A 26,130-nucleotide genomic window follows, 5' to 3' on the forward strand; every position below is an offset into this window, starting at 1 on the left:
GTAAGTCTGTGTGGAGTTAGTGGACCTCTTGGAGTCTGCTTGCCTTCCATGCCTTCCATATTTTTTCCTTTACATGTGTTAACACATATGATTAGAGCTGTAGGGTGTACCGTTATTAGTTGGAGTCTCGAAACATGTTTGTTGGTTTCTATGGCTTTATTCGCATTATGCGTTCCCAGTTCAGCACCACTGACAAAATGGTTGCGGTTGCGGAGAGCCGCCCAGTGAGGCTGCAGCGCCTCCCGCTCCGTCTGTGGGGCGGGTAGGCGGGGCGGCCGGCACTACCTGCCGCTGGGTCGGGTCCGCCTCCCGCCTCGGTACGGCCCCGGGGCGGAGCCCGAGGAAGTGACTTCAGCCGGCGGCGGCGGCGCGCCGCTTGCGGGTCATGGCTGTGGTGGCGCGGTCTACGCTGGCGGTGGGGCGGGCGGGCTGCGGACGGCGGGGCCGGGGCCTGCCCGCTGTCGTCGCTGGTGCTCCGTATTGCACCGTAGCTCCGCAGCGGGAGCGGCGGCAGCCTCCCGCTGATATGAGGAGCTACTTGTGGTCGCGCTACAAGGAGGCCAAGCGGGTTACCAAGGGTGAGCGGGGCACGGGGAGGGGGGCGCTCCGAGCAGAAGCGACTGAAACCCGGCGGCTGGGCCGATGGTGAGCCGGCATCTGTCGTGCCGGGTTGTGCCCTCCTAGTAGGGCTGCTGCTGGCCGGTGCGTTGCGTGCCGGAAAGCGGCTTCAGGAAGGGAGTCCGGCAGCGTGAGGTGCCTGCTGCGGTGGGCTCGTCTCACGGAGAAGTTGTGACGCTGATAAGTCTTAGCTGAGTTTTTTTTCATTTTGCCTGCAGCTCCGTTAAAAGCACCGTGAAGTAGCATGCTAATGCTGTGTCAGTGACGAGCCAGGCGGTTGTTTGGAGTGTGAGGATGAATGTAAGGAAGCCCCTGCCCTGCTGGGCAGAAAGTTAGGGCTGTGCAAATGCCTCAGTTCCACAGAAATCCAGGGAATTCTGTGCCCGTGTGTTGGTGCCCTGCCCTAGGACCCACTGCTTGGTTTCTGTCTGGCAGGCTGCAGGAGCTGTCATACAAAGACAAAATTGGTTGTCATAGGTGCGGCCAGATCTGAAAGTACTGGAGGCTTGTCAGGGTTGTCCCAGAGGTGGCCCATGGTGTCGTGCAAACTGAATACTTTCTGCTTGGGACTGGGGGGACTGCTGCTTTGGGTCCTTTGGAGTGCCCTGCTCTAGGACTCACTGCTTGGTTGCTGACAGGCTGCAGAAGTCGTCGTACAAAGGCAGAATCAGGTGGCAAGGCACTGCACGGAGGAGCTGTGAGTGCCCATCCCTGCAGGCACTCAAGGTTGGATGGGGCCCTGAGCAGCCTGAGCTGCTGGAGGGCAGCCCTGCTCATGGCAGGGGTTGGAACTGAGTGGGCTTTAAGGGTCCTTCCTAGCCAAACCACTCTATGATTCTCTGAAATATAGTTTGTTCCCATCCTTGTTCTGATGCTTAGTGTGATGGAGCTGCTTGGACATTACCAAGAGGTAACTTGTTTCAGTGCTGGCAAGCAGGAAAGCTGTGCTTATCTGAATATTGCCGTATTCTTGCACATTTTGCCTTTTGCAGAAGGGAAACAAACAAAATTTGTAACGTAAGGCAACCTGAGAATCCTGAGCCATGAGCTCTGGTGATGTCTTTGGTCTGGGTGCAAATAAAATGGGCAGCATTGCAGCAGTGGAGTAAGACCAGTACTGCAGTTGTCTGAAAGGTACTGTAGGCTTGGGACAGTGGGATGAGGGAAAAGAGGAGGAGAGAGATTGCTTTTTATTTTGAGTCTTTCTTTTTTTCCTTTCCTGCTTTTGGAGTTATCTTTATTCCCCAACCCACACCCTGTAATACTTTAGAACTGGGGTCAGAGTGTAGGGCAGCATTAAGGGAAGAGAGGCAGGTGCTGGGTGGTTGTGGGTCAGCGGCAGAGAAGGTGAGTGCTTTTAGAGTCATTCAGAATACTTAGTTACTGCCTGAATTGTCAAATGCTTCAGGTGTCTGTCCTTTGTTTTGTTGGGATGACAAGATGACTAACCTGTCCTGACTTTTTTGATCTAAGTTCTGTAGGTTCTGTCTGCAAGCTGAAATATGCAATAGCTGTTTGTGATGTCATTTTTCAGGCTGGTTAATGTGTGGTGTTTTGTTTTTTGGGTTTGTTTTTTTTTTTTTTTTTTTTTTTTTTAGTTTGTGTGAAATATCTGCTTGAAATGCATCGTCTCACCAGGCTCCGCAGTTGGTGTTTGGAAAAAGTACAACACATGTTCCTACATTATGGTTTAAATGACATCACTTTGGAAATTAAATGATTCATGACCTCTTTGATAGGATGAGAGTGTTTGTTTTAATGGTAGCGTGTCAAATTGCACTTGGTTTTGTATTTTTTTTCCCTCCCTTTCCTCACCTCAAGTGAACATGACAATTACTTACTGTTTTTTTCGTGAGAGATGACCGGAGGCAGGAGGAGGTAATGTTTTGGTTGAGGCTTATTTTGTTAGATCCCCCCAGTGACTGTTTAGGAAGGATGTCGCTTTGCACGTCAGCTTGAGCGTGGCAAATTCCTGCTGTCCTACTCGGTGAATGAGATGCTGCACTTCATATGAAACTTGGAAGGAGACCTGGTGAAACTGCTGTTCTGTCTCAGTGAATAGCAGGTGTGTGTGTCTGAAGGGTTTCAGATTACTGAGATATCAGCCATCTCTGAAGTGCTTGTAGCATCTGCCTGTTAGCTGTGCAGTGATCTAACGCATTGCTTTTATGAAAGAAGTGCTCTTTCCCTTCCTGTGGGTTGGTCAGATTTTTCAAAATAGAACCATTATCTTTCTAAAAGATGTGCAATAGCCTTGCCTGCCTGTCTCACTGCTTTGGTTTCCTCTCGTGGTGGAGCATGCAGTCTGTGTGTCCTCAGTGCTGGCGTCCCTCCTTCTACACCTATACCTAGAAAATAACCAGGCATGTTTCCTTCAAAGTCACCCTTCCAAGTGCAGCTTTATAATGAAAGCTCACTTTTTTTCCCTGTTAGTAGTAACGGCTGGATAATAAAGTTAGTATACAGGAAAGAAAGGAAAGGGAACTTGCTTCTAATGAGATAACAACCCCCGGAAGCTGTTCTTCCAGGGTTTTAAAGAAAAAATAAATGAAGAAATACAAACATCTTTAATGATGACTGTGGTGTTGGCCTTAGAGTTGTGTCTCAGTGTAAAGGGTCTTCTTGCTCAATCTGCTTTTTGAGTAAACAACAAGAGGAATGTGCCCTTAAAAGCTGAAGCCGTTTACACACATCAAGTATGTGTGAAGAGAATAAGCAGAGTGTTTTGAGTTTCTGGCTTGCTGGAAGGTAAGTGTGCATTGCTATGCTTATTAAACTGTTTTCAGAAAGTGTAGCAATCACTTAAACTACACACTCATTGAATCCTGGAATCATTGATGTTAGAGAAGACCATTAAGATTAGCCAGTCCAGCCGGCAGCCCATTCCCACCATGCCCACTGACCACGTCCCTCAGTGCCACATCCACACGGTTCTGGAACACCTGCCTCCAGGGATGGAGACTCCACCACCTCCCTGGGCAGCCTGTGCCACTGCAGCACCACTTCTCCCCAGAAGAAATTGTTCCTAACATCCACCCTACACATCCGTATGGATAGGAATGGAGTAACGTGGTAGCCTTCATATGGCCAGGCAAAAATTTTAACAGCATCTGGTTAAAACACCGATAGTTCTGCTTTTGGGGCAGAGCCTGGACCAAATAATGAGAGAAGACAAAGCTCTCGGCGTAACAGTGATAACAACCCTCCACTCCTCAAACTCCGCCATGAATTTTCAGCATAATTATTAAATAAAAATGAATTAATGGAGTTAGCAAAAACTTTGTGTATTGACTCTGGGGTTTTGTATTAAGCATGATCTGGAAACACATCTTCTGTTTTACTTGATCTGTTTGAGGAAAGCCTTCAAATAAAAACATTGAGTCAATGGCAAAGTAGGGATAGCATTTTCAGTAACATAATTTTGCTGGGGGTTAGATGATATATTAGTGTGAATCAGTTTAATAGATTCTGTTTTCATTTATATGAAATTTCTGTATTTAGAAGTTGCTAATGGTTTTCTTACCAAAACTGTGAGGCTGTTACAACTTTTTTCCCCTCTCCTCTGTTTGCAGAATTAGTTCCTTCAATTATGAGTAACATGCTGAACCCGGATGCTATTTTTTCAAACAATGAAATGAGCCTGTCAGATATTGAAATCTATGGCTTTGATTATGACTACACGTTGGTCTTTTATTCTAAGCATCTGCACACTTTGATCTTCAACGCTGCGCGAGATCTTCTTATTAATGAGCATAGGGTAAGTAAAATTATTGGGATTACAATAATTTTAGTATTGAAGAGAGTAACAGGTCATTTCTAGTTGAGGGAGGTATAACTCATCTTCTCATGCTTCAGCCCTGGCTTGGCTCCTTCGTAACGCACTTCATACAACAGCTAACATACAAACCGCAGAAGTCCTGATTTATTCTCAGCTGCAGTTTTGAGCAGAGTACAGTCTGGCAGCAGTCAGGGAACATTTTGTTTTCTTCTTTGTTCTGTTTTTTAATTGTTTTTATTTTTCACTTGGTGGTAGCAATAGCTTTTTTTTTTTTTTTTTTTTTTTTAACCTGATTGTCAGTTATTGGTGTCACCCCAAAATATAAGAAACTTTCAAGTTGTTTTCAGTGTTTTATGCACTCTGTGATTGCAGCCATAAGTTTCCATGCAAAATATTTTCAGCCTGTCTTCTTATGAGGTCTGTGATTGTGCTGCGTGCCTCTCTATGCTTTCAGCATTTCAGCCCTGTTACCTAAAGGGGCAGTGTGTGCAGTGGCACTGTAACCAGAGCTTGGGTGTAAGAGACCCAAATAAGTGCTCAGCTCAGTAGTCCCCTAAGAGGGAGTGTGTATCTGCTGCTATCAAGTGGTGCATTTGTATCAGTTGCCTGTCAACATCCAGGCAGCTTAGAGGTGGGTTGGGCGTGGGAGATGCTGCTGTATGTCAGGAAGCAGGGAAGGAGACACAGATAGGTTGCAGGGAAAACTGAAGGTGTTGGAGGGAAAAGGTCTAAAGCAAGTGTGGACTGGAGGAAGCATAAATAACTGCAGTATAGGAATTGCAGGAAAATAAAAGGAAGAAATCTACAGGCTAAATTAGTAAAACTGCATGTATATTTTATACAAACTAAGCTTGAAAGTAGAATAACACCATCCATTCATGTTTCAATCCAAAGGTTAGGAGCTATATATAAATAATCTATAAATATCTCTGCAAGAACCAACAAAACTTCATGGGCACTAGAAGCATACACAATTTGATCCCCCTAAAATTTTGGCATGCTTTGGTAGCAATTTCTGTGGAATGAATAAATGCACTTTAGTAAAGTGACTTGGTTCTTGAAAGGACCTTTATAGTAGCAGTAAGGGGACAATAAAAACATTACTCAAGTTTTTATCATTGGATTTGATTCAGATAGTAAAGTTGTTACTGTTTGTTGTTTCAGGAAGAATCTCTCACGCTGTAGTGAGTGAAGCTCCAATTAGCTTCTGAGACAGCTTATTGAAATGTATAACCATAGAATCATAGAATGGCCTGGGTTGAAAAGGACCACAATGATCACCTAGTTTCAACCCCCCTGCTATGTGCAGGGTGGCCAACCACCAGACCAGGCTGCCCAGAGCCACATCCACATAGTCTTTTGGAGCTTGAGGGAAAGCACTTTTTGTTAATACCAATTCCTTAATGATTTTCTCAATATTATCTGGAAGTTTTTCCTAATGTTACATTGTTGATTATGATTGTGATAGCATGAAAGATGACCAATTTTGGCCATGACAGTGTAAGGTAATTATTCAAAAATTGCAAAATACGTGGTAGGAGATGTGGAATTTTCAAGTGTGCTTGAAAGAATAAATATGAATTTAATGCTCATCTCATGGTTGCCAGCAAGTGTGGAATGTAAGCTCTTGTTCTTGGGTTTGTGTATTCCCCAATGTATGGGCCTTGTGCCACCTTTTTCAGATTGCTGTTCAGTCCATATAATATATATTACCTCAACCAAAAGTGGTGGTGAAGGGATAAGCAAACAGTGCTATTTTTATCATTATTTTGTTTGGCTTGTAAGGAGGCTTTAATTTGTGTGCCAGGTTGGGCTTAGTCTTTTGCTTGCATGTACTGCCACATGTGCAAAAGACAGCCTTCTGTCAGAATAGATTGAAGTCGTAAAGTCAAGCAGGCAGAAACTTCAAAAAGTCAAATTTCCTCGCTTATTCTTGGTGCGGCCACTTTAGGCCCATGCAGTACACTGTAGTCTTTAATTGATCACAGTCCATATCCTCTCCTGTGCTTTTTTCCCCTTCTCTTGTTTTGCTTCATGTTTCCTGGCTGATTCTGCACATCTTCAGAAACAGTCTTTAGGCTTTCAATTCTTTTTTGAAATCAGTGTTCTCTGGAACCAATAGTAGGGATGGCAGTTGAGAAGCTAAGAGAAAGATTGCGCTCATACCAAGCACAGGACTGTTTTCTTTAATTATAGGTGCCTATCTGCAGCAGTTGAAGAGCAAGTGCTCTTCTGCACAGATTAAAAATTTATTGGAAAAATTGGGATTTTACTGCTTCAAAAATAGCTTGCGCCTCTATTGAGGCTGCACAACTTTGTGTGTTTTTTTTCCCCCCTCAGACTTGTAAGCCAGCTGTATTATGTACGGAGGCTGTGTAGAAAAGTGGAGGGTGTGCCTGAGGTGCATCAAGTTCTCTGAGGTTTGTAGTATGTGAAAAGGAAATGAAGAATTGCCTTTCAGATGGTTAATCAAAGAAATGAGGTTTTTTTTCAAGCACTGGAAAAAATGACTGAAACATTTTACCTTTTGAAAACAAAAGGACATAACCCCTAGCCTAAGGCACTTGCCTGACATTTAATTTTTTTCCATGCTTATTCTATGTTTAAAGTATGATAAAATCACAATCAACTGAAAATGGGCCATTCTGATAGGTGGTGTGTTCTACCTATGCTCTTTATAAACAACCTGAGGAAATAATGCATGATTCAGAACCTAACTCTTCTGCATTAAAGAAAGCGAGCATATGTGAAAGTGCCCCCTCCAGGCTCCTGATAATAATTGTTTTCCCATCTGTGCTGTAGATAAGGAAGAGATGAGGAAACTTAGTAAAAATGGATGAGTACTGCTTATTTTTTTTTATCAGTACATGGTTTTCTGGAAAAGCAAGTCTGTATCTACAGTGAAGCAACCTGCAAGAGTAATACAGTTGGGTCACTGTGATGCCCTTCTAAAGTGACTCACTTGGATGGTGTTCAACACCATCCTTGCTTTGAGATCTGATGTGTGTTGTACCCTGGAAGGTACTGGCTCCACAGATGCAAGTCTGATGTTAATGCTGTCGATGTTCATGTGTATGTTTTTTAAGATGTAGCATGGTGAATGCTTGGAGAAGGTGATTGTAAGCCTTTGTTGAATTGTGCAGTTCTGTTAAACCACTGACTGGCTGCCAAGTGTCTGTGGGCCTGGCATGTGGTGCTGATCAGCAGCTGTGTCTGGTAGTACCACATGCTACATGAAATTCCTGGGGTCTGCACTCTTACCAACTTTGCTTTTATGAAGTCCCCTACTAGTGAAAAGGCATAACTAATGGTAGTTGCACTCTTAAAGCCTAGTAGTTTTAAGAGCCAGCAAACATTTTAGGAAGTCTGACGTTATTGTACACTCCAATCCTGTGCCAGGGAAGAACAGTGCCATAGTTTGAAATTGCTGATCTCAAATGTCTTCAGAAATTTTTGTTAGGATGAGATTGAGCATCTTGAATTCATAGACTGAGCTGTCTTCAGTTTGTCCTGCCAGAGTTCAGGGAGCACCTGGACAACACTCTCACATATACGGTCTGATTTTTGGGGTGTCCTGTGTGGACTGAGGGGTTGGACTCAATGTTCCTTATAGGTCCCTTCCAGCTCGAGGTATTCTGTGTTTCTAAGCTTATTTTGTGGGAAATGTTCAGAGTACAAGGTAATTTAGCAGTTCAAATTTTAATTTAGTCTACTTTCATGGTTGCATCTATTAAAATCTCTTCATCAGAAGACTGATGTTCACAGTTAATTAAAAGGTGGATGTTCAAGTGCTGTGCGTGACTTGGGTTTAAAATACTGGCTTGTCTCATGCTGTGTGTATGTTCCTGTGAGTCTCATCAACTTATTTAAAAGCACTTCTGATGGCTAGCAGGAACGAGAAGCAGATAAACCACAGGCTTTTCAAATTATGCAGAAACAGTTTTTCTTAAAATAATTTAAAATCAATTTTATTTTCTCTTCTCTTAGTATCCTGCAGAAATAAGGAAGTATGATTATGATCCGAGTTTTGCAATAAGAGGACTTCATTATGATGTGCACCGGGTATGTATAAGTATCTTTGTTAGGAGTTGCATAGTGTTGAAAACCCAGCCAAAGAACATGAACGAGTCTCTGAAGTCTTCTAATCTCTCATTTTGCGTTGTGTAAGGATTTTGTTAAATGTTTTCCTTTTGCTGTGAGCTTGATATATATATATATATATATATATATATATATATATATATTTATATATTTATATATATATATTTAATCTTATGTAAAAAGTGTTCTGGGTGTTTTGTGTGGGGAAGAGTACAGCAGGATGAAGTACGCTGCTGTTATTAGAAAAAGATACTTCTTCATGACTAAGTTCAGGACACTGGATGTTTGGTGACTTTTGCAGGCCCTAAGTTGAAATCATTAATAAAGTATTTTGAAATCATCGAGAAAGTATTTTGGAAGCAATAACAGTGGTTGAAAGGAAGGTGCTCAGTTGGTCTGGAACCAGAATGGTTACAGATAAAATTGCTCTCTTTATTTTTTTCTTTTAAGAGTTCAATTTCAGATAGTTGGCATGCAGTTAATGTTGACTTTTTTTTTTTTTTCTTGCAAGGCATTATTAATGAAGATTGATGCTTTTCATTATATACAGCTAGGAACAGTGTACAGGTAGGTAAAATTATTGCCTGTATTAATAAGAAACTAAGTATACTCTTGTTTTTGAATCTTGTAGTTGCCTTTATTAATTCATGCCTTGACCCCTATCTGGAACAGCACAGGCATGAATGAGTACTGCAGTCTTACTGGAGGGGGCTTCTTTGCACCTCTGTGTGTGTACACAAACACTAGCACACACTTACTAGCTCAGTACAGTACAGCTGATTTTCGCAGCCCAAAGCTGGTGATGCTGGCAAGCTAGTTGGTCACAGTGCTGTGTCACTTTGTTTCCGGCTGTTAAATTGTACTGAAAGATATCTAAAAATACACTGACTTCTCCACTGGTGCTTTCAATGTAAACAATTGCTGCCAGGTGCCTGTTAGCATGTCTTTAGTGTGGCTGCAGATGCGCACAGAGCTTTCAAATTTTGACAAATCATTCTGCAAGTGTGATGTAGTCAAAGCACAAGCACTTTGTGTCCACACAGTGTGACACACACAGTGATGCTCAGTGAGTGTGCTGAGTTCAAGTCCCATTGGCAGTCACTGTGCTGTGCTTTCTTGCGTAGCACAGTCTTAGTGTGATTTTTGCTATAAGAGTCTGTAGCATGGCTTGCATTGATGAAGCAGTACGTGCTTGATTAATGTGAATGCCACACTTAAATCAACAAGCCTAGGTACGTTTCTTAATTTCACTGGGCAAAAAGTTCTCCTTTGGGACCAGAAGACAATGCAGCCATGAGGTGATTTACTATGTAAGTGTGTATGATTGTGTGAAATGATGATGCACTCGTTACTTCTCGTTTTGCCAGCTGGACAGGTAGGTACACGATTCAGTCATAAAAAGGAAACAAGATGTCATGGTCCAGCATTAGGCTGATACTGACAGTGTAGTGGCTGTGTAAAGCTGCTAAACAGTCTGTGTTCTGTATGCATCATCATTGAACTCGTAATGCAGCTTCACACCATTTGCTTGTGACCTATTCATGCTGTATATTTCAACAGTCGACACCTGTTGCTGTTTCTGTTTTCTAAGCCCTACATTAACAATATCAGACTAGAGCCAGCACATAATGGCTTATAAAGAAGATACCAAAGAGATGTTGAGATTTTCTGAAGAGTTAATGTGTTGCCTTTCACACCCAAAGCAATTCTGGACTAACTTCTTAGCCACATGTATTGGTACTTGAGTCTTTGTGAGAGTGAGTGAAAACTATCATTTCAATCATATACTTTCTTAGTTTTAAAATAAGATTACCTTTCTCTTATGTACCAGCATAGATAGACAGCAAATGACAGCAGCAAAGCTCTGTAGTTCTTTAGCTTTAACCTTGTATGTGCTCTGTGTATTTGTTGGCCAATTAAACTGCTGAAAATAGTAGGACTTGCCCAAGCGTGAGACCTTGCACTGAGAGCTTCTGAGCAATTCTGGTACTGTTTTAATAATGCCCATTTTCAAGGGCAGCAGTGGAAGCACTACTTTAGATGAGCCATGATGCTTTTAGTACTGTGTTTTGAGTGGAATAAAATAAACTTAGTTATACAGCTGGACTGTGAACTTTGTCAAGACTGTGGATTTTTTTAGAAAAACTGATGTATTGCTTTACCAAATGCCTTTTCTCCTCTCTGGATTTTGCAAATTTTTGTCTTCTCTCTTGATTTTCACTTAAATAGTTCCTTTTTTTTAAAAGAATGCTTTTCTTAGCAGTACTTAAACTATTTGGCATAGTTGTCTGCAAAGTAGAACCTGAGTCAATCTGGTAGTATTGCTTGGTGTACATTTAACAATTTTGTTGCATTTTTTTCTGTTTCTTGATGTGGAGTAGATAACACTGAATAACTTTTTAATATATATATTTTGCAATGTAATAGATAACTGCTTTGCTCTTGTACAGTACTAACTTGAATGCTGTAATTTTACCAGCAGTAGCATGGAGCAACACATAAGTCAACGTAGTGTTGAAAAGGGCAGTATGGGAGCCGGTTGACATGGACCTCTGCTACTGCAGCAGCTTGTATGTCATGCCCTTCTTCTGCAAGCCTAATATGAACTATAATAATGGCAACACTGGCTTACACAGTTTTTTAAACACTTTGGGGTGACCAAGAAAAGGAGTCACTGAAATAAACTATCTCGCTTATAAGGCTGCAGGAGAAAAACAAAACAACCCACAAACATAAGTAGACTTGGAGTAAAGGACCAAATGATCTGACTTCTGTGTTCTTCAGTTTTAAGCAAAACCTCCCTGTCCTCACCCTCTACTTACTTTTCTTCTGGTGAGGATTACTGTATTTATTTAGTGTTCTAGGTGCTTAAATGCAAGACACTTGACACTATAAATAATCAAAACCAACAGAAATACCAACTCAGTCCCTGAACGTGGAATCATTAGTATTTTAGTGTAGTTAGTAGAGAAACTCTGGTGATATGTCTTTGTTCTCTGTTTGTTATTCCTCTTCTGTACTTTAATTACTTGTCAACAATCCTTCAAGTAATTTTAAATTTTGGAACCTAAATAGTTGATACAGCTTAAACTCTTACTTAGAGATTGTGTGTGTTTTTCAAGGTCATAATGTAGAAAAGTCTGGTTTACACACTATCACATCATCAGTGCTTTAAGGAACAAAAGCAGAGTGAGGAACTACTTTAAGAAATTGGAAGCTCTAACTACTTTCTATAAACCCTTCAGGCAGAGTTGCAATGGCAACTAATTAGCCTTTTTTTCCTCTTAAGAAAGTAGGAGACTTAAATTTGGAATGCCTTTGGCATGCGTCAGCCTGTTAAAATGTTACTTCTTCTGTAAGGAGAGATGTTTCAACTTAGACTAATGTGTTCCTGTGACATTGGTATTTCAGTAAGCTCCAGATTTAAGTGCTGATCTGATAGATTTTTATTCAGTAATTACTTCAGAATTTTAGTGTGACTTTTGAACCTTTTGTTGTTCTCCAGAGGCCTCAGTGTTGTCCCAGATGAAGAAGTCATTGCAATGTATGATGGTTCCCATGTTCCCTTGGAACAAATGAGTGACTTTTATGGAAAGGTAAAAATACTAACTGCTGCTGTTTACAAATGGATTTATTTATTTATTTATTTATTTTAATGGAGTGGGTAGGGTTTGCATTTTGTTCTTGCTCCTACTGTTATATTTTCCTCAATAACTGGTTGACTTATAGTGTTAGATAAGAAGCTTTCTCTCTGATGTGACAAATACCCATTTTCTACTACTTGCATTAATCTTTTTACTGTTCCCTTGCACAGTCATGTGTACAGAAGTAGAATATTGAAAAGTCAAGTGACTTTCTCAGTTACACAGCAAGTCTGATAAAGGCTGGGAAGTGAACCATGTCTGATGCCTTACCTTCAACTTAATGTTTCCATGTAGTTCTCAGTTATGGTCTCTGGAGCAGCTGCACCAGTTCTGAATATCAGCCTGGAAGTCCTTATAGGGTACCTTGCTCTTCAGCACTATTCTTCTGTTGGTCTTGAAAAGGAGGGTGACAGGACAAACCTAGACACAAGTGGTTCCCTCTGAACATCAGGAAATGCTTTTTCTCTTTTAAGTGTGAGTGTGACTGAGCACTGTTACATGTTGCCCAGATAGATTATGGAGTCATTTCCTTGGGCATCTTCCTAAGCCTCTTGGCTGTGCTCTTTGGCAACCTGCTATAGCTGCCCCTGCTTGGGCAGACGGTTGGACCAGGCGGCCTCCAGGGATCCATTCTAGCCTCGACTATTCTATAGTCTTGATCAGTGTGCTGTTTTGAAGAAAGATACCTGGTTGTTTTACCCTCTTAAATATTTATTCCTGTACAGTGAGATCCTCTACTTAAATGAAAATTAACTATAGGTACAACTTTTGTGCAGTGGATGTCTGTTCTTTCACTAGTTATTGTAGATACAGCATTCTATCTCTTTTCAGGAAGGCAAATTGTTTTGCAGTCACAGAATCACAGAATGGTAGGGTTGGAAGGGACCTCCAGAGATCATCAAATCCAAACCCCCTGCCAAAGCAGGCTCCCTGCACCAGGTCACACAAGTAGGTGTTCAGACGAGACTTGAACATCTCCAGAGAAGGAGACTCCACCACCTCCCTGGGCAGCCTGTTCCAGCCCTCCGTCACCCTCACCGTAAAGAAGTTCTTGCACACATTTGTGCAGAACTTCCTATGCTGCAGTTTCTGGCTGCTTCCCCTTGCCCTGCCTCCACACACTGCTGAAAAGAGCCTGGCATCGCCACTCTGCCCCCCACACCTTAGATATTTATAGACTTGGATCAGGTCCCCTCTCGGTCTTCTTTCCTAAAGGCTAAACAGACCCAGTTCACATAGCCTTTCTCTCCCAGTCCTAGTTAACATTTTGTCAAAGCCCAAACAAAAAAACCATTCCCTTCTCCCCTGCCCGTAACAGTACTGCTTGCTTGTAGAATTGTAGACATCCAACAAAGAGGTCTCTAAATACTTCTTTTGACTCATCTGTGAACACTCTTTTATGTGCTCCTGAGATAAAATATGGTTCTTAAAGCAGTGGTTCTTCATGGTAAATTTTCAGAATAAAGCCAATGCTTTCATCAGTTACTTTATTGAAAGTCTGTTTATTCAAAAAGAATCCTAATATGGTGAGAAGAGTGGTAGCAAAGGCTGAGCGTTTGCAGTTAATCTGAATTTTTTTTTTATTAATGGAAGTGCTCCAATTTGAGAATCAATGCCTGACCATTTTTCTTTTTTTTTTTTTTCTTTTTTTCTTTTGTAGAGCTCACAAGGAAGTACAATGAAGCAATTCATGGATATATTTTCCTTGCCAGAGATGACACTCCTTTCTTGTGTGAATGAGTATTTTCTGAAGAACAACATAGACTATGAACCTGTTCACCTATACAAAGATGTCAAGGTACTAACTTTGAAGATTTAGGTAAAACTATACATTTGTGTGTCTTATCTGTGAGCATCTCACAAGGCTCATCCTGCTGCATTAATTCCAGTGAAATACCTCAACTCTAGGTTTTGTATAGAGTAGTTATTGCTATAAGACTATAAACTTCAGCACAATGATAGTAAGCCTTGGGGGGAAAAATACAGTAATTTGGCAATTTGTCTTAAAAGTCATGTTCTGTGGTAGTTATTTTATCTATAAGTTTGGGGGTGGCTAAGAGGAAAGTGAAGAAGCTCTCATGTCAGTAAAGTTTCTTTTGCTTATTATTGAAGGTATACTTTTCTTGCTAGCAGGAATTGTAAGAGGCTATAGGGAAATCCACGGAATGTCTGTCTGTGCTGCCTCTGTATCTTTATTAGCATGCAATCATTTTTTGTCTCTTGCTTTCAGCATATCTCTTCTTGCCTGTTTACTTCTTTTCCTCCTCCAAAAAAAGGATGGTAATAATGATTAGAACAACTTGACTGTCTTGATTCCTGAAGATGTACCCTACAGGGAAGCTAAAGTTGTGTTCTGAATACTTAAGAATAGAAAAGGCCACTCCCAACTTGATGATTTTTTGACTATGTGAACTTGCCATCCAAACCCTTCTTGTAACCTCTTCTTGATGCCTCTTCTGTGTAGTTCAGTGTATGTGACAGGCCTGAATGTTGAACTTCTAACTTCTCCAATGGAGAAGTTCCTTCCATCTCCTCCTAATCTTTCCTCCTGCCTGCAGTTTAGTCAGAAAGCTAGTTTTGGTGGCTTCTGTTGAAACATTTGTGGAAACTTCCATACATTTAACTGTTCAGCATTACCAGCTTCTTTGAAGCTGCCTAAGTGACTTCTTAAAGAATTTGTGGGCTATGCATAGTGCCAGTATGGCAGTGTCACTGTCCTAGACGAAGCATTCTAGTGCAGAGCCAGCTCAGTAGAGATGGCGCATAAATGCCCTCAGAGCTCCTTTTGGTCCTCTGCTTAAGGATTTAGCTTCATTTGCCTGTTCAGTTGTGGGTTTTTTTTTGTTTTTGTTTTTTTTTTTTTTTTTTTTAAATCAGGCCATTAGGGAGTGATGATAATGTAAAGCCTGCATTACAGCTTCCCTTTGCCCAAGGAAAGGAATGTATTTTACTCCACAGGACATCAGAAAGCTGTGATTGATGCCTTGGCTTCTGCATAGGGCTTTCACCCCAACTCCCCCCACTTCCCTTACCCTTCTGAGCTCTCTGTCACAGTTGTTACAAGCCCGTTTCATACTTCCAGAAAGTATGAAGGAGTTTTCTAGGAGAACAATCTTACTTTGTCTAGTGGTAGTGTATGCGTAATGAATACCACGTGGCATTTCTGTGAAACTGAAAAGGTAATTCAGGGAATGCAATTGTTATAAAAGCAAATTATTACTATGCAGTTTTTCATACTTGAAAAGCTCTTGCAGTTCTTCAATGCTCTGTTGATTTCCTGACAGGATTCAATCAGGGATGTCCACATCAAAGGAATAATGTATAGAGCAATTGAAGCAGATATTGGTAAGTACTAATGACATCATCTGTCAAGGCTTTTTTTCCACTGATAAGGAAGCTAGAATGATCAATACGTTATTTAAGATATTAAGTTTCTAAATTTTAAAGCTTGAAAGAGGTGTTACCACTTATCTAGAGTGCCTCTAGTAAGTATAGCTTTGCACTTGGAACCCTTGATTGAACACAGAAAACTGTTCTCTTGAGAAACTTGAGATTTTTTCCTTAATTTTTTTTTTTCCTTAATCCCCACAGAGAAATATATCTGTTATGCTGAACAAACTCGTGCAGTATTAGCTAAGCTGGCTGATCATGGCAAGAAGATGTTTCTTATTACAAACAGTCCCAGCAGCTTTGTGTAAGTGAAGTAATTTTCTGTTCGACTATCAATTTATAAAGGATGGGGAGAGTGAGATTGAGTGTAATTTATCACATTGCACTAATAACAGTTGCACTTCTGTTACATGTGGCTGTTAATAACCCTCTGCCCTTTTTAGGGACAAAGGCATGAGGTTCATAGTTGGCAAGGACTGGAGGGATCTCTTTGATGTGGTCATTGTGCAGGCTGATAAGCCAAACTTCTTCAATGATAAGCGAAGGTGGGTATTTGGTAAAAACAGTTTCGAGCAGCTTGTTCAGTATAAGGCTATAAAGCATGTTATGTAGAATTTTGACTTGGGTATGATGTAAAATGAAGTTGCATTTCATGAAATCCTGTTTTAAGGTCATGACAAAATCCAGGAGCACCCCTTTTTGATGTCCAAATATTACCATTTCTTATCTGAGAAAGTTCCAATAGCTAATGGACGTCTAATCTCCTGGACTGAGTTAGCCACAGAGGCTGTTTTTAACACCTTAATGTGTAGTTTGGTTAAATGTTCCTCTAAACTTGGGAGCTGTTGGTACGTTTCAGAAGTTACATTCAGTCTGGAATTGGTACGTTTCAATACATTACATTCAATCTGGAAATGTTTTTGTTGCTTGTGGCTTTCTTTAGTCACATATAGTATTTAAAGGGCAGGCTGGCTGACAGGCTGTAATATTTGGACTGCTTATTCACTTAGGTGAATATTTTCATTCTTTTTTGCATTCTTTCCTTAATGGCAGATCACTGACACTTTCCCTCCTCTGTCTGGGGAGGCTGATTCCCTGCCTTAGTTCAACAGTTGTTCTTAAACTCTTATAGATGTCATCAGCATATTGCGTAGAAACATTCACCTGGCTAAAGCTGAAGTTTTACAGCTTTGCTTTTCCTCTTGCAAAATATTCAGTTGCTAGAAAGTGTGTTTTCCTTTTGAAAGATGAGCATTTTTCATAGCAGCATACTTGCAGAAATCTTGTAGGAATTCTATCACGCTTCACAACAGTATAATAAATGTGTATAATTCTATTCTAGACCATTTCGGAAGGTGAATGAAAGGGGAGTGTTGCTTTGGGACAAAATCCACAAACTGCAGAAAGGCCAGATCTACAAACAGGTACACTTTCAGTGACTTCCCTCACATTCAGTTCAGATTTAATACCAATTTCCTAGAGTCCCAAACATCTTCAGCTATCACAAAGATTTGGAAATGGCTTTTAAGGTTATATTAATAATTTAAGTAGTTTGAGTTGATTGATTGTATCGTATTCTGCTGTTTACTTGCCTCTTACAATGGATATGAAAAGTAAAAGTATTACTGAAATGGCATGTGAAATTTGGGATTCATGATCCATAAACTGAAGGGAGGCTTGATATAGAAATATTTTTAAGTGCATACTAAATTCTCTTGCCTGTGACAGTGCAAGTTGCATGCTGACACAATGTCTGTGTTGTTTCTGTAGGGCAACTTGTACGAATTTCTGAAGCTGACTGGTTGGAGGGGCTCTAAGGTGCTCTACTTTGGTGATCACATCTACAGTGACTTGGCAGTAAGTAGCTTACTCTCATGAAACAGAATGAAGGCTGAGTCTGTTTGTGCTTCTTTCTTCTTCCACAATTATTCAGTAGAATGCTCTTTAATGACGAGTTCTGAAAACAACAAAATCTGAGTTGGTAGTAAGCCATTTTGCTTTTCTTTCATTAAAGAAAACTGGTGCCATGGAAGGCTGATCTTGCTTTCCACCTGACTTGTAGCATTTAACTTGCTTGTAGCTCAGGGATTCGTAGAATGGCTTTGTTTGGAAGGGTCCACAAGGATCATTGAGTTCCAACCCTCCTGCCACAGGCAGGGCCACCAACCTCCATATCTAATACTAGACCAGGCTGCCCAGGGCCCCATCCAACTTGGTCTTGAATACCTCCAGGACCAGGGCATCCACAACCTCTCTGGCCAGCCTGTTCCAGCACCTCACCACTCTATCTGTGAAGAAATTCTCCCTGACATCCAATCTAGGTCTTCTTTCCTTGAGCTTAACCCCATTCCCCCTTGTCCTACCACTAAGAGGGATGGAGTTTGTACTCATGGTCCAGATACTGATTGTGTCAGATGTAGTAGAAAGTAAATGTGGACATCCAAATGTACAGAATGTAGCTGATCTGGATGACACTTGCTACCAAGTATAATAAGAACTGAATTAACTTCTGTCTTGAATGATAGGTGGCAATCCTTCTGTCACTAATGGTAAGCTGATATTCTTCCCAAGATCTTGAAAGGTTTGCAGTCCCGTTCTCCAGGTGTCTTCTTACTACCTTACCAGTAAATATACTGCTTGCTGTCACATCAAAATAAGTTACCATCACTTAACTCTTCTGTAATTGATCGCATACAAATACCTCTACAAATGTGAGTGCCAGCAATGTGGTGACAGAGTTTCAGCAGCAGATGTAAATATTTTTGCTCCAGTCTGCTTTTAAATAGAAAAGTAAGCCTGAGTGTTTCAGAGGGCTCATTGTCAAAGGAAGGAGAAGGCTGGTGTGCTCTTTGTGCTCCTTTTTCCATTGTGCCAGGTAGCAGTTGTCTCACGTTGCAATCATCAGGAGAAACTTGAATAGCTGGAAACATACAGTTTCCCCTAGATGCTTCCGACAGCAACAGAGATCTCATCTGTAAGAAGCATTTCCTACTGTTTCCTTTAAACCTAATGAATTAGTTTTATATGTAGCTACTCATGTGTTCTTTCTCTCTGAAAATGTGGAATTTGGAACATACTCTAAAATTAAAACCTATTGCACATTGGCACAATTAGGTTCTGCAGTTTAATGTCTGCTTATGCAGAAGAAGCAATTAATTTAAGTTAATACCCTTTGGAATAAAGAATGCTCAAATTCTTCAGTGTCTAAGTAGATCTGAATGTTATTTTTTCTTTCTAATTGCATCTTTAATTCTTCTTGGTAAATAGGATTTGACCCTGAAGCATGGCTGGCGCACCGGTGCGATTATCCCCGAGTTACGATCAGAGATTAAAATCATGAACACAGAGAAGTACATTCAAACCATGACCTGGCTGCAAACTCTGACAGGATTACTGGAACACATGCAGGTTTGTTCTGTGTATGTGTAATCAGTTCTGTACAGCTGAAGGGATCCAGCCAAGTTTCTAAATGCTGGATATTAATGTTGTAAGTACCTTCTGTCTCACTGAAATTTCACAGTTCAACTACAGATAGATGTAGTTACTTTCGATGATAAGAGTTTTCTCATGATCTTAATACCTTTTTCCACTGGTTGCTCTGGATTGACTCCTGCTTTCAGTTAATTAAAACATGTTAACTTCTGTATAGTGATCTTGGAAGCGTTGCTCTTGTTCTGTTAGATGTATTAATGGACAGGTTCATTGATGAGGGTATCTTTTGTTACCTGTCATCACATTTCAGGTTCACCGTGATCCTGATTCACAAATGATTTTAGAAGAATGGAAGAAGGAAAGAAAGGAGATGAGGTAAGAAAGAGGAGTTAAACTATTTCCAGTATTCTTCATGGTAGCAAAGGGTTTGATGGGATGTTTTGCACAGGTTTATCTAGAATTTGAAAGTAAATGAAATAGGAGTAAAGCTTGCTGGAGACTATTAAACTCACCTTCAAACTAACTCCTGTTTTTTGTGTATGTTAAGCTAAACTTTATTTTTTAGTCTTTTATCTCTGGGATAAATAGATGCCATTAGGACTTAGATAAAGGCTTATTTCACTACCTCTAGAAGTGAAAGCTTGAGATGCCATCTTTCTGAAGAAGTAACTTCCCACTGCTTTTAGCAGGAGAAATATAAATCATAGAATTTCCTGAGTTGGAGGGGACACACAAGGATAGAGTCCAACTCCTGGCTCTACACAGGACCACCCAAAAATCAGACCATGTGTCTGAAAGCACTGCCCAAATACTTCTGGAACTCCAGCAAGCTCAGTGTCAGAGCTGTTCTTTTTACTGCTGTGATGACTGTTTCTGGGCCATGTATGTGCAAGAGATGCAAACACTTCTTACATTGCACATTTAAGTGGCTTAAAGCAAAATGGCAAGAATGTAACATGGATGACAGATTATAGGAACTTCTTGCTTCAGGTTCTGGAAACTAGTTGGTGTAAAAAAGATGTGTGCAAGTGTGTTCCTTTCATTCTTTGTTTTCTCTTTTGGGGGACAGGGAAATGAACAGGAATTTCTTCAATGCACAGTTTGGAAGCTTATTCAGAACAGATGAGAATCCCACTTACTTCCTCAGACGTCTCTCTAGATTTGCAGATATCTACATGGCATCACTGAGTTGTCTCTTGAACTATGAGCCTGATTACACATTTTATCCAAGAAGGACTCCTTTGCAGCACGAACTTCCTGGCTGGTCAGACCAGCTGTGCACTGGTACATTCAGAATACCCTTCCTACAAGAGACAGTTCGGGTCAAATAAGCACTTGCCTTGTTCTCTCTAAAATGGGCTAATTTTTTTTTTTGTTTTGTTTTGTTTTGTTTTTGAATATAGATGTATTTTAAGTCACTTAAATCATTACCTTGATTTAGAAGTAATTCATACTTGTTCTCATAAGCATTGTACTTATTTTCTTTCCTCCTGCTCAGAGATGCAAAACCTGTTCTTACACACAGAGGATATGCTGGACTGCTGAAACAGTTGTGGGCTGGGTGGGAGGAAAGGCTGACATTCAAGGGTGGTTGCCTTTGTTTCTTGGTTTGAAACTTGGATCTACAGCTATGTGATTTAGAGAGAGCTATGCTGTCCCTTCAGATCTCTAGCTGCAGTCTGCAGTAGCTCTTGGCACTCAAAAGCGTAAATCTGGTATTAGTAATGCAGTGATATGCAATTACCAGCCAGTTTATGGTAAGATTTAGAGAGATGGTGTAAGCATTTTAACTTTGTGTTGCATGTAGCCAGCATGTTACCTGTAACTGATGTAACTGGTATGGTTTGTGTGTGCATCTCTGCTGCGCTCTGATGGCTGCCATACAGGCGTGCTCAGGTGGATGCGCTCTTTTCCTGCCTGTACATCTGTGCTTGGCTGTATGTGGACCTGAGCCAAAGCCTGACAGCAATGGGAAGCTTGGGCTGCTTCAGCTTCCTTCTGTTTCTTTTTAGACATGTTTCTTAGTTTTTAAACAAACTAAATATCCGCTCTGTGATAATAAAGCCATTTCAGGAGGTCTAGCGGGATGCATTTCAAAGCGAAAGCGGAATTCCATCAGACTTCAGATAGATCCAAAATGCTGCTTTTTACATTTCTAAGTGTCTTACAGTGGCATACAATGCAGTTTAGGAGCTTCCTTGGAGAGAATGTATTTCACATAGCCTCCTGTAACGGGCGTCTGCATTCAATAGTACATACGCACAATGGGTAAATGAGTTGGGGGGGTGGAGAAGTATATGAAGAAAGAAAAAGAAATCCAGAGTTAACTGGTGGCATTTATTTTTTTTTAATTTATTTATTTTTTTTAGCCAAAACCCCCAAAGCTGAACTGGGGGTGATGGACAATTTGTATCAAGCAAAACAATTTTGACTGTGCAGGTGAGAAGTTTTACTGAATTACTAAAATTGGAAGGAAGGCATGAGCACAAACTTCGGGTGGCATAAATGTTCCAAAGATTTGAGCTGAAAATCTCTATTTTGCACAAGGAAAACATCTGTTGATGTGTTTCCTCAAACAGGCACTTTATAGAACTGCTATATGGTTGTTTTTAAATTGGGATGCTTTCTTTTCTCTGCATCCAAAAGAAAGCTTTCTTTTTTTCTATTTTGTTTTCTTAAGTGGTGCTTCCTGCTCCAGCCATCTTAGAAAGCATGTAAGTGATATAATGGCTTTCAAATGTTAATTAAGGTTTCTTTTGTTAAAAGCATGACAATTAACAAAATACATATAGCGTTTGGTATCTTTCATTTTAGGGCATCATTTGTTTCCTATCATGATTGTCAGGTAGACAAACTTTTGGCGACCAAAAGTTTTCCTGTTTGTTTTTAACCAGTCTTATGTATACGAATCTGTACTGAATTCAAGATGTGATATCTTGAATGTTTTTTAAAAGCATATTTGCAAAGTAATGAATGTATTTTAATCTAGCATGCACAATTTCATATGCAGTTTTCCTGTATGCTTGAAATCAGTCTGAAAGCCTGGAGATGTGCTTGTGGATTTTCTGTTTGTGGTTTTCTTGAGCTCCTGTTTCCAACTTGACATGCAATACTCCTGAAGTGTGTGTTTAAACAGATGAGTGCACCTGAAATGAGGGAGCTCATCTGACAGTCCTGCTGTTCTGGGGAAAGAGAAAAGATGCTTTTTTGCAGAGTTAGTTAGGCATTATCAGGACAGGTATTGGTGGGGCTGTGCAAGAGGCTTAGCAGAATTTGATAATACGAGCTGCTCTGTGAGCTGCGCTCTGGAGCTGGAAGTTTGCCTTGGGTTCCTCATCATCATGCTCAGCTAGAAGTGAACTTGGTGTTACTCTATATGGCACCTTTCTTGTTCCAGAGATCTCAATGCGCTGTTTAAAATAAAACAAAAAAATGTATGTGCTTCATCTTGCTACCAGCGATTAATAGTACTGCTACTCAGTTCTGCATTATTGAATTTAATGATCGCTCTGATGTTGATTCTTTGGAACCTGGCCAGGAGTCAGTTTGTTTGCCCATTTTTTTTCCATGATACCCAGGAACGGTTGGATGATGTTAGCCACGCACTGCCCATTTTGTTTCAAGACAGTTGTCTCCTCTCTTACCTTAGAAAATCCAATGTCTGTACAAAGCTACCTGACAACAGCTAGCTGAAATAAACCTTGTTTATGTTGCATGACTTCTTGAAATAAACAGCACTGCATGACAAAAAATTAATTATGGGAGAGTCATGTTCTTTTAAAACTATATACAACTTGAGTTTAAGTGGGAGTCCTAAAATGTAGTATTTATTTTTCACTGCTAGAATGTTAGTCTTTTAAAAATGTCTTGCATTTTTATAATGATTTCAAAGAACTGGAGCTGTATACCTCTGTGTTCTCTGCATTATTTATTTGAACCCTTCATTACTGGCTTCAAAGATTTTTGGGTGCATTGAAAGGGCAATGTCTGTTTCTATTTGTTTTGGGAGTACAGTTTGTTGGAACACTGAAGTAAGAATAATTTTCTTTTTCTGTTCTATCAAAAACTCAAAGAGAATCAATAGTCTGGTAAAAGAAGAGTTTAATGAACTGTGGAAACATTTTGTGATGAAAATACTTAATGATTACTACAAAAATAAATGCTTGAACTTTACCTTCTTGTCCCTATGAATGTTTATTTTTTTTGGTAATGTGGGAGGAGGAAAGAACATGAATTATATTGCTGCAAAACTGGCTAACAAATACTCCCTTAAATGTGTGTATTTTATAGGTGTGTTGTAATATATTTTTTTTAATATCTCTAGGGAAGTTCAAGAAGACACCTCTATAGGAGTAAGGAAATCAGTCTGTGGCCTTCATTCACTGTATATTTACACATGAGGTTCCCCTGGCTGTCCTTGATAGTTGTTATCAGTCCTGGCTTATTCTGACAGGAGGTACTCTGAGGATATTTCAGAGGAAATGAATGCGTCCCTCCAGTGCTGTCTTTCCCCTTGTCCTTCCCACATGTAGCAAATATGCTGCAGGTGAACATTACTGCTGTTGAGCAATAGCATCCTCCTTTCCTTGCTGTTTTGTAGTTTCTGCCAGTCAAACTTGGGGTTGATTCACTTGTAATAGTAAGGTGAAAATAGCAGCTGCTGTTACAGCATTGACTGAATGGCAGCATGTGTGAAGAAGTCTTCTGTCAGACCTGAAGATATGGATGTGACTGCAGAGTATCTTCATTGGCTGCTTGTTCACAAAAATGGCTCAAGTACAAACGTATTTCTATTTTAATATTCTCATATAGCAACTTTAGCAAGAAGTACAGCTGTGCTTAATATTGCCCTTTGTAGAGTGACATGAGATATAAACCAAGCTTAGGAAAGCTGGAAATGCTGGAGCAGGCCAACTGAGGCAGATGTTGCAATTCTTACAGAAAAGGATACTGGCACAAAAAAAAAAAAAGAAAAGAAAAAGAAAAATCCAACCAAAAAACTATGGATTTTTTTTTCTTTTTCTTTTTTTGTTTAAAACTATGGATTTAACACGTTCTGTTTCATGGCAGCTGGCTGTAGTTGCAGTTGAGCCAAAACAAAGGCAGAGCTGGAGTAGTAGCAAATTTAGTATATTTGCCAACTTATCAGCCTGTGTGTTTGAGGCAATTTAAAATGCTGTACAAAGAATAAAAGCTGGGTGATAAGAGGCCAGTGAAAGTCCTGTGCTTTTTGTAGAGAAATAAGTGCCTCTTTTCTCTCGGACAGCTGGAGAGTTGAGTCTCACATTGGCATTTGGCACTCAGAGTTGATATTTGTCAGTCAGTGTTTCTGAGGTTGGTAACTTTGCAAATCCTACAGACTGCGTGTTAAACAAGGCAGAACTCTTATGCTTTGGTTTTTAATGTATAATGAGATTTTGTTCCCTGACAGTTGCAGTTGCTGTGGTTCCTCCCCCCAGTAAATGTAAATAGAAATGTATTCTGTAACTGACTAATGCCAAGCTGAATCTTTAATTCTGATCATAAGGGCCACTCATCACAAGCTGCTGGTCATCTGAATCCTATGAAACAGAAGGGAAAACAAATCAGACTAACATCATGCATGTGAAACTCACATTTTTGGGAAATGTATCCACATAGATGGGTTTTATCCACATAGATGGAAGTATTCAACTGCCATTTTTGCACTGAATAAGCCTTTTTACAAGACTACTCTGCTCGTTAGCTGCTGTGTTTACATGAGAGTCTTGCTAAATCGGGCCATTAAGGCTACCCAGATGATTCAGTCTTACCCAGATTTTCCTTCTCTTGTTTCCCACCCCTTTCTCACTGCATTTCAGACACTGTACAGCGTGCTAGCATGACACTCAGCTGCATTTGCAGCAAAGAGAAGACAAAACTGAAAGGCTTTAAAGTTTGTATAGACATGTCGCAGCACCATTTGAAGTCCAGTTTAGTTTGGCTCTCTTTGAAAGCAGCTGGAGCCTCAATAGTCATTACTTAGAATTGTAGAATCACTAGGGCTGAAAAAGACCTCCAAGATCATCTTGATTCAACCCCCCATGCCCACTGCCCACGTCTCTCAGTGCCACATCCACATGGTTCCTGAACACCTCCAGGGACAGTGACTGCACCACCTCTCCGGGCAGCCTGTGCCACTGCAGCACCACTCCTTCTGAGAAGAAATGTTTCCTAAGATCCAACCTGAACCTCCTCTGGAGCAACTTAAGGCTGTTATCTCTTGTCTTACTTGAGGCAGAGCTATAGACTATAGCCTCATTTAAGCTCCAAGTGAGGCTACCCCATTCCTGGCAGGGCTGAGATAGAAAAGCCAGGAATTTCAATGATTTTTTTTCCAAATACTTTTTCCAAGTTGATTTTTTTTCCTTTATAAGATCACCCCTCTTACTATGATCTTAGTTGTGTCCCAAATAAGATTTAACACTTACTGAGAAAAGATCGTAAGTAGGTTCTGATGGAGTCAGTGCAGAAGAACTTTCATATGAGGGGTTGGTGATATTTGAAGGCTGGGGCTTCTCCAGTGATGTTACATCAGTGTCATCTTTTGACTACATAAAATAACACAGATGATCTTAAAATCCATTCTCCTCCTACAGTGCCTTAAGTGGAGCACTTAACCTTCTCTACTGACTAGTGCAGTGTTGTGAGTGAACTGGCTTCATCATCTAATTCTGTGTCTCCAGGCATGAACTCTGCACTCATGAACTCTGGGTGTCATGTTGTCTTGGGTCACTTAATGTTCAAACATTTTACCCCCTTCTTAAGTCACTGTGAAGAACAGGACAGGAAGTACTGCACTGGCATTGTGCCTAGCATGAAAAGTATGTGCTTGTTCTTAAGTGTGCTTGCTGCTGTGATATAACAACTACAAGCATTTCCTCTGGTTCATGGCTCCTTTTTTATTTCTATAGTACTATACATATACGTAAGCTAGAATAGGAGGGAGTTTCTGATTGCTTTCCTTGGGATTGATTTTGTATCACTTTTTTTGTATCACCTCCTTGTCTCTGGATAGCTTGGCTTCTACTGGCTGATTTTGCATCATCAAGATGCTCTGTGAGGCTAACGAAGTTAGAGAAAGCAAGCATGAGAGCACATCGGTATAAGAATTTATACTTCAATCTGCTCTGATTTGCTTGTCTCTCA

General features: G+C 40.5%; 2 protein-coding genes across 4 annotated transcripts in view; one reads left to right on the forward strand and one right to left on the reverse strand.

The window, feature by feature from the left end:
* The first annotated feature begins 358 nt into the window (after positions 1–358).
* On the forward strand, positions 359–23,136 carry NT5DC3 (5'-nucleotidase domain containing 3). 2 transcript variants are annotated; one of them, XM_048948862.1, is made up of 14 exons: positions 359–578; positions 4,191–4,375; positions 8,384–8,458; positions 9,009–9,064; positions 12,003–12,093; positions 13,802–13,939; positions 15,426–15,486; positions 15,733–15,835; positions 15,975–16,076; positions 16,874–16,955; positions 17,302–17,388; positions 18,799–18,939; positions 19,274–19,338; positions 20,033–23,136. In XM_048948862.1, exons 1-14 carry the CDS (start codon positions 386–388, stop codon positions 20,292–20,294), a joined length of 1,641 nt encoding a protein of 546 aa, XP_048804819.1. In that variant the 5' UTR covers positions 359–385; the 3' UTR covers positions 20,295–23,136. The 2 variants fall into 2 exon arrangements, with proteins under 2 accessions (XP_048804819.1, XP_048804826.1); XM_048948869.1 differs by lacking the exon at positions 359–578 and adding an exon at positions 592–2,683.
* Positions 23,137–23,258: 122 nt separating this feature from the next.
* The window catches only part of STAB2 (stabilin 2), a 78,387-nt gene continuing 75,515 nt past the window's right edge, over positions 23,259–26,130 (reverse strand). For both annotated transcript variants that reach the window (XM_048948846.1, XM_048948836.1), the window contains 2 exons: positions 25,413–25,532; positions 23,259–24,524 (listed from right to left, as the gene is read on the reverse strand). In XM_048948846.1, coding sequence (XP_048804803.1) covers positions 24,474–24,524; positions 25,413–25,532 — 171 coding nt within the window. In that variant the 3' untranslated portion in view covers positions 23,259–24,473. The remainder of the gene's footprint in view (positions 24,525–25,412; positions 25,533–26,130) is intronic.

The sequence above is a fragment of the Lagopus muta genome, chromosome 1 (assembly GCF_023343835.1).
Source record: "Lagopus muta isolate bLagMut1 chromosome 1, bLagMut1 primary, whole genome shotgun sequence".
Taxonomy (NCBI): Eukaryota; Metazoa; Chordata; class Aves; order Galliformes; family Phasianidae; genus Lagopus; species Lagopus muta.

Coding starts and splice junctions, on each gene's coding strand:
- NT5DC3 (XM_048948862.1), top strand. CDS start 386: ATGGCTGTGGTGGCGCGGTCTACGCTGGCGGTGGGGCGGGCGGGCTGC. Junction 12,094..13,801: donor TGAGTGACTTTTATGGAAAG/GTAAAAATACTA, acceptor TTTCTTTTGTAG/AGCTCACAAGGAAGTACAAT. Junction 13,940..15,425: donor ACCTATACAAAGATGTCAAG/GTACTAACTTTG, acceptor ATTTCCTGACAG/GATTCAATCAGGGATGTCCA.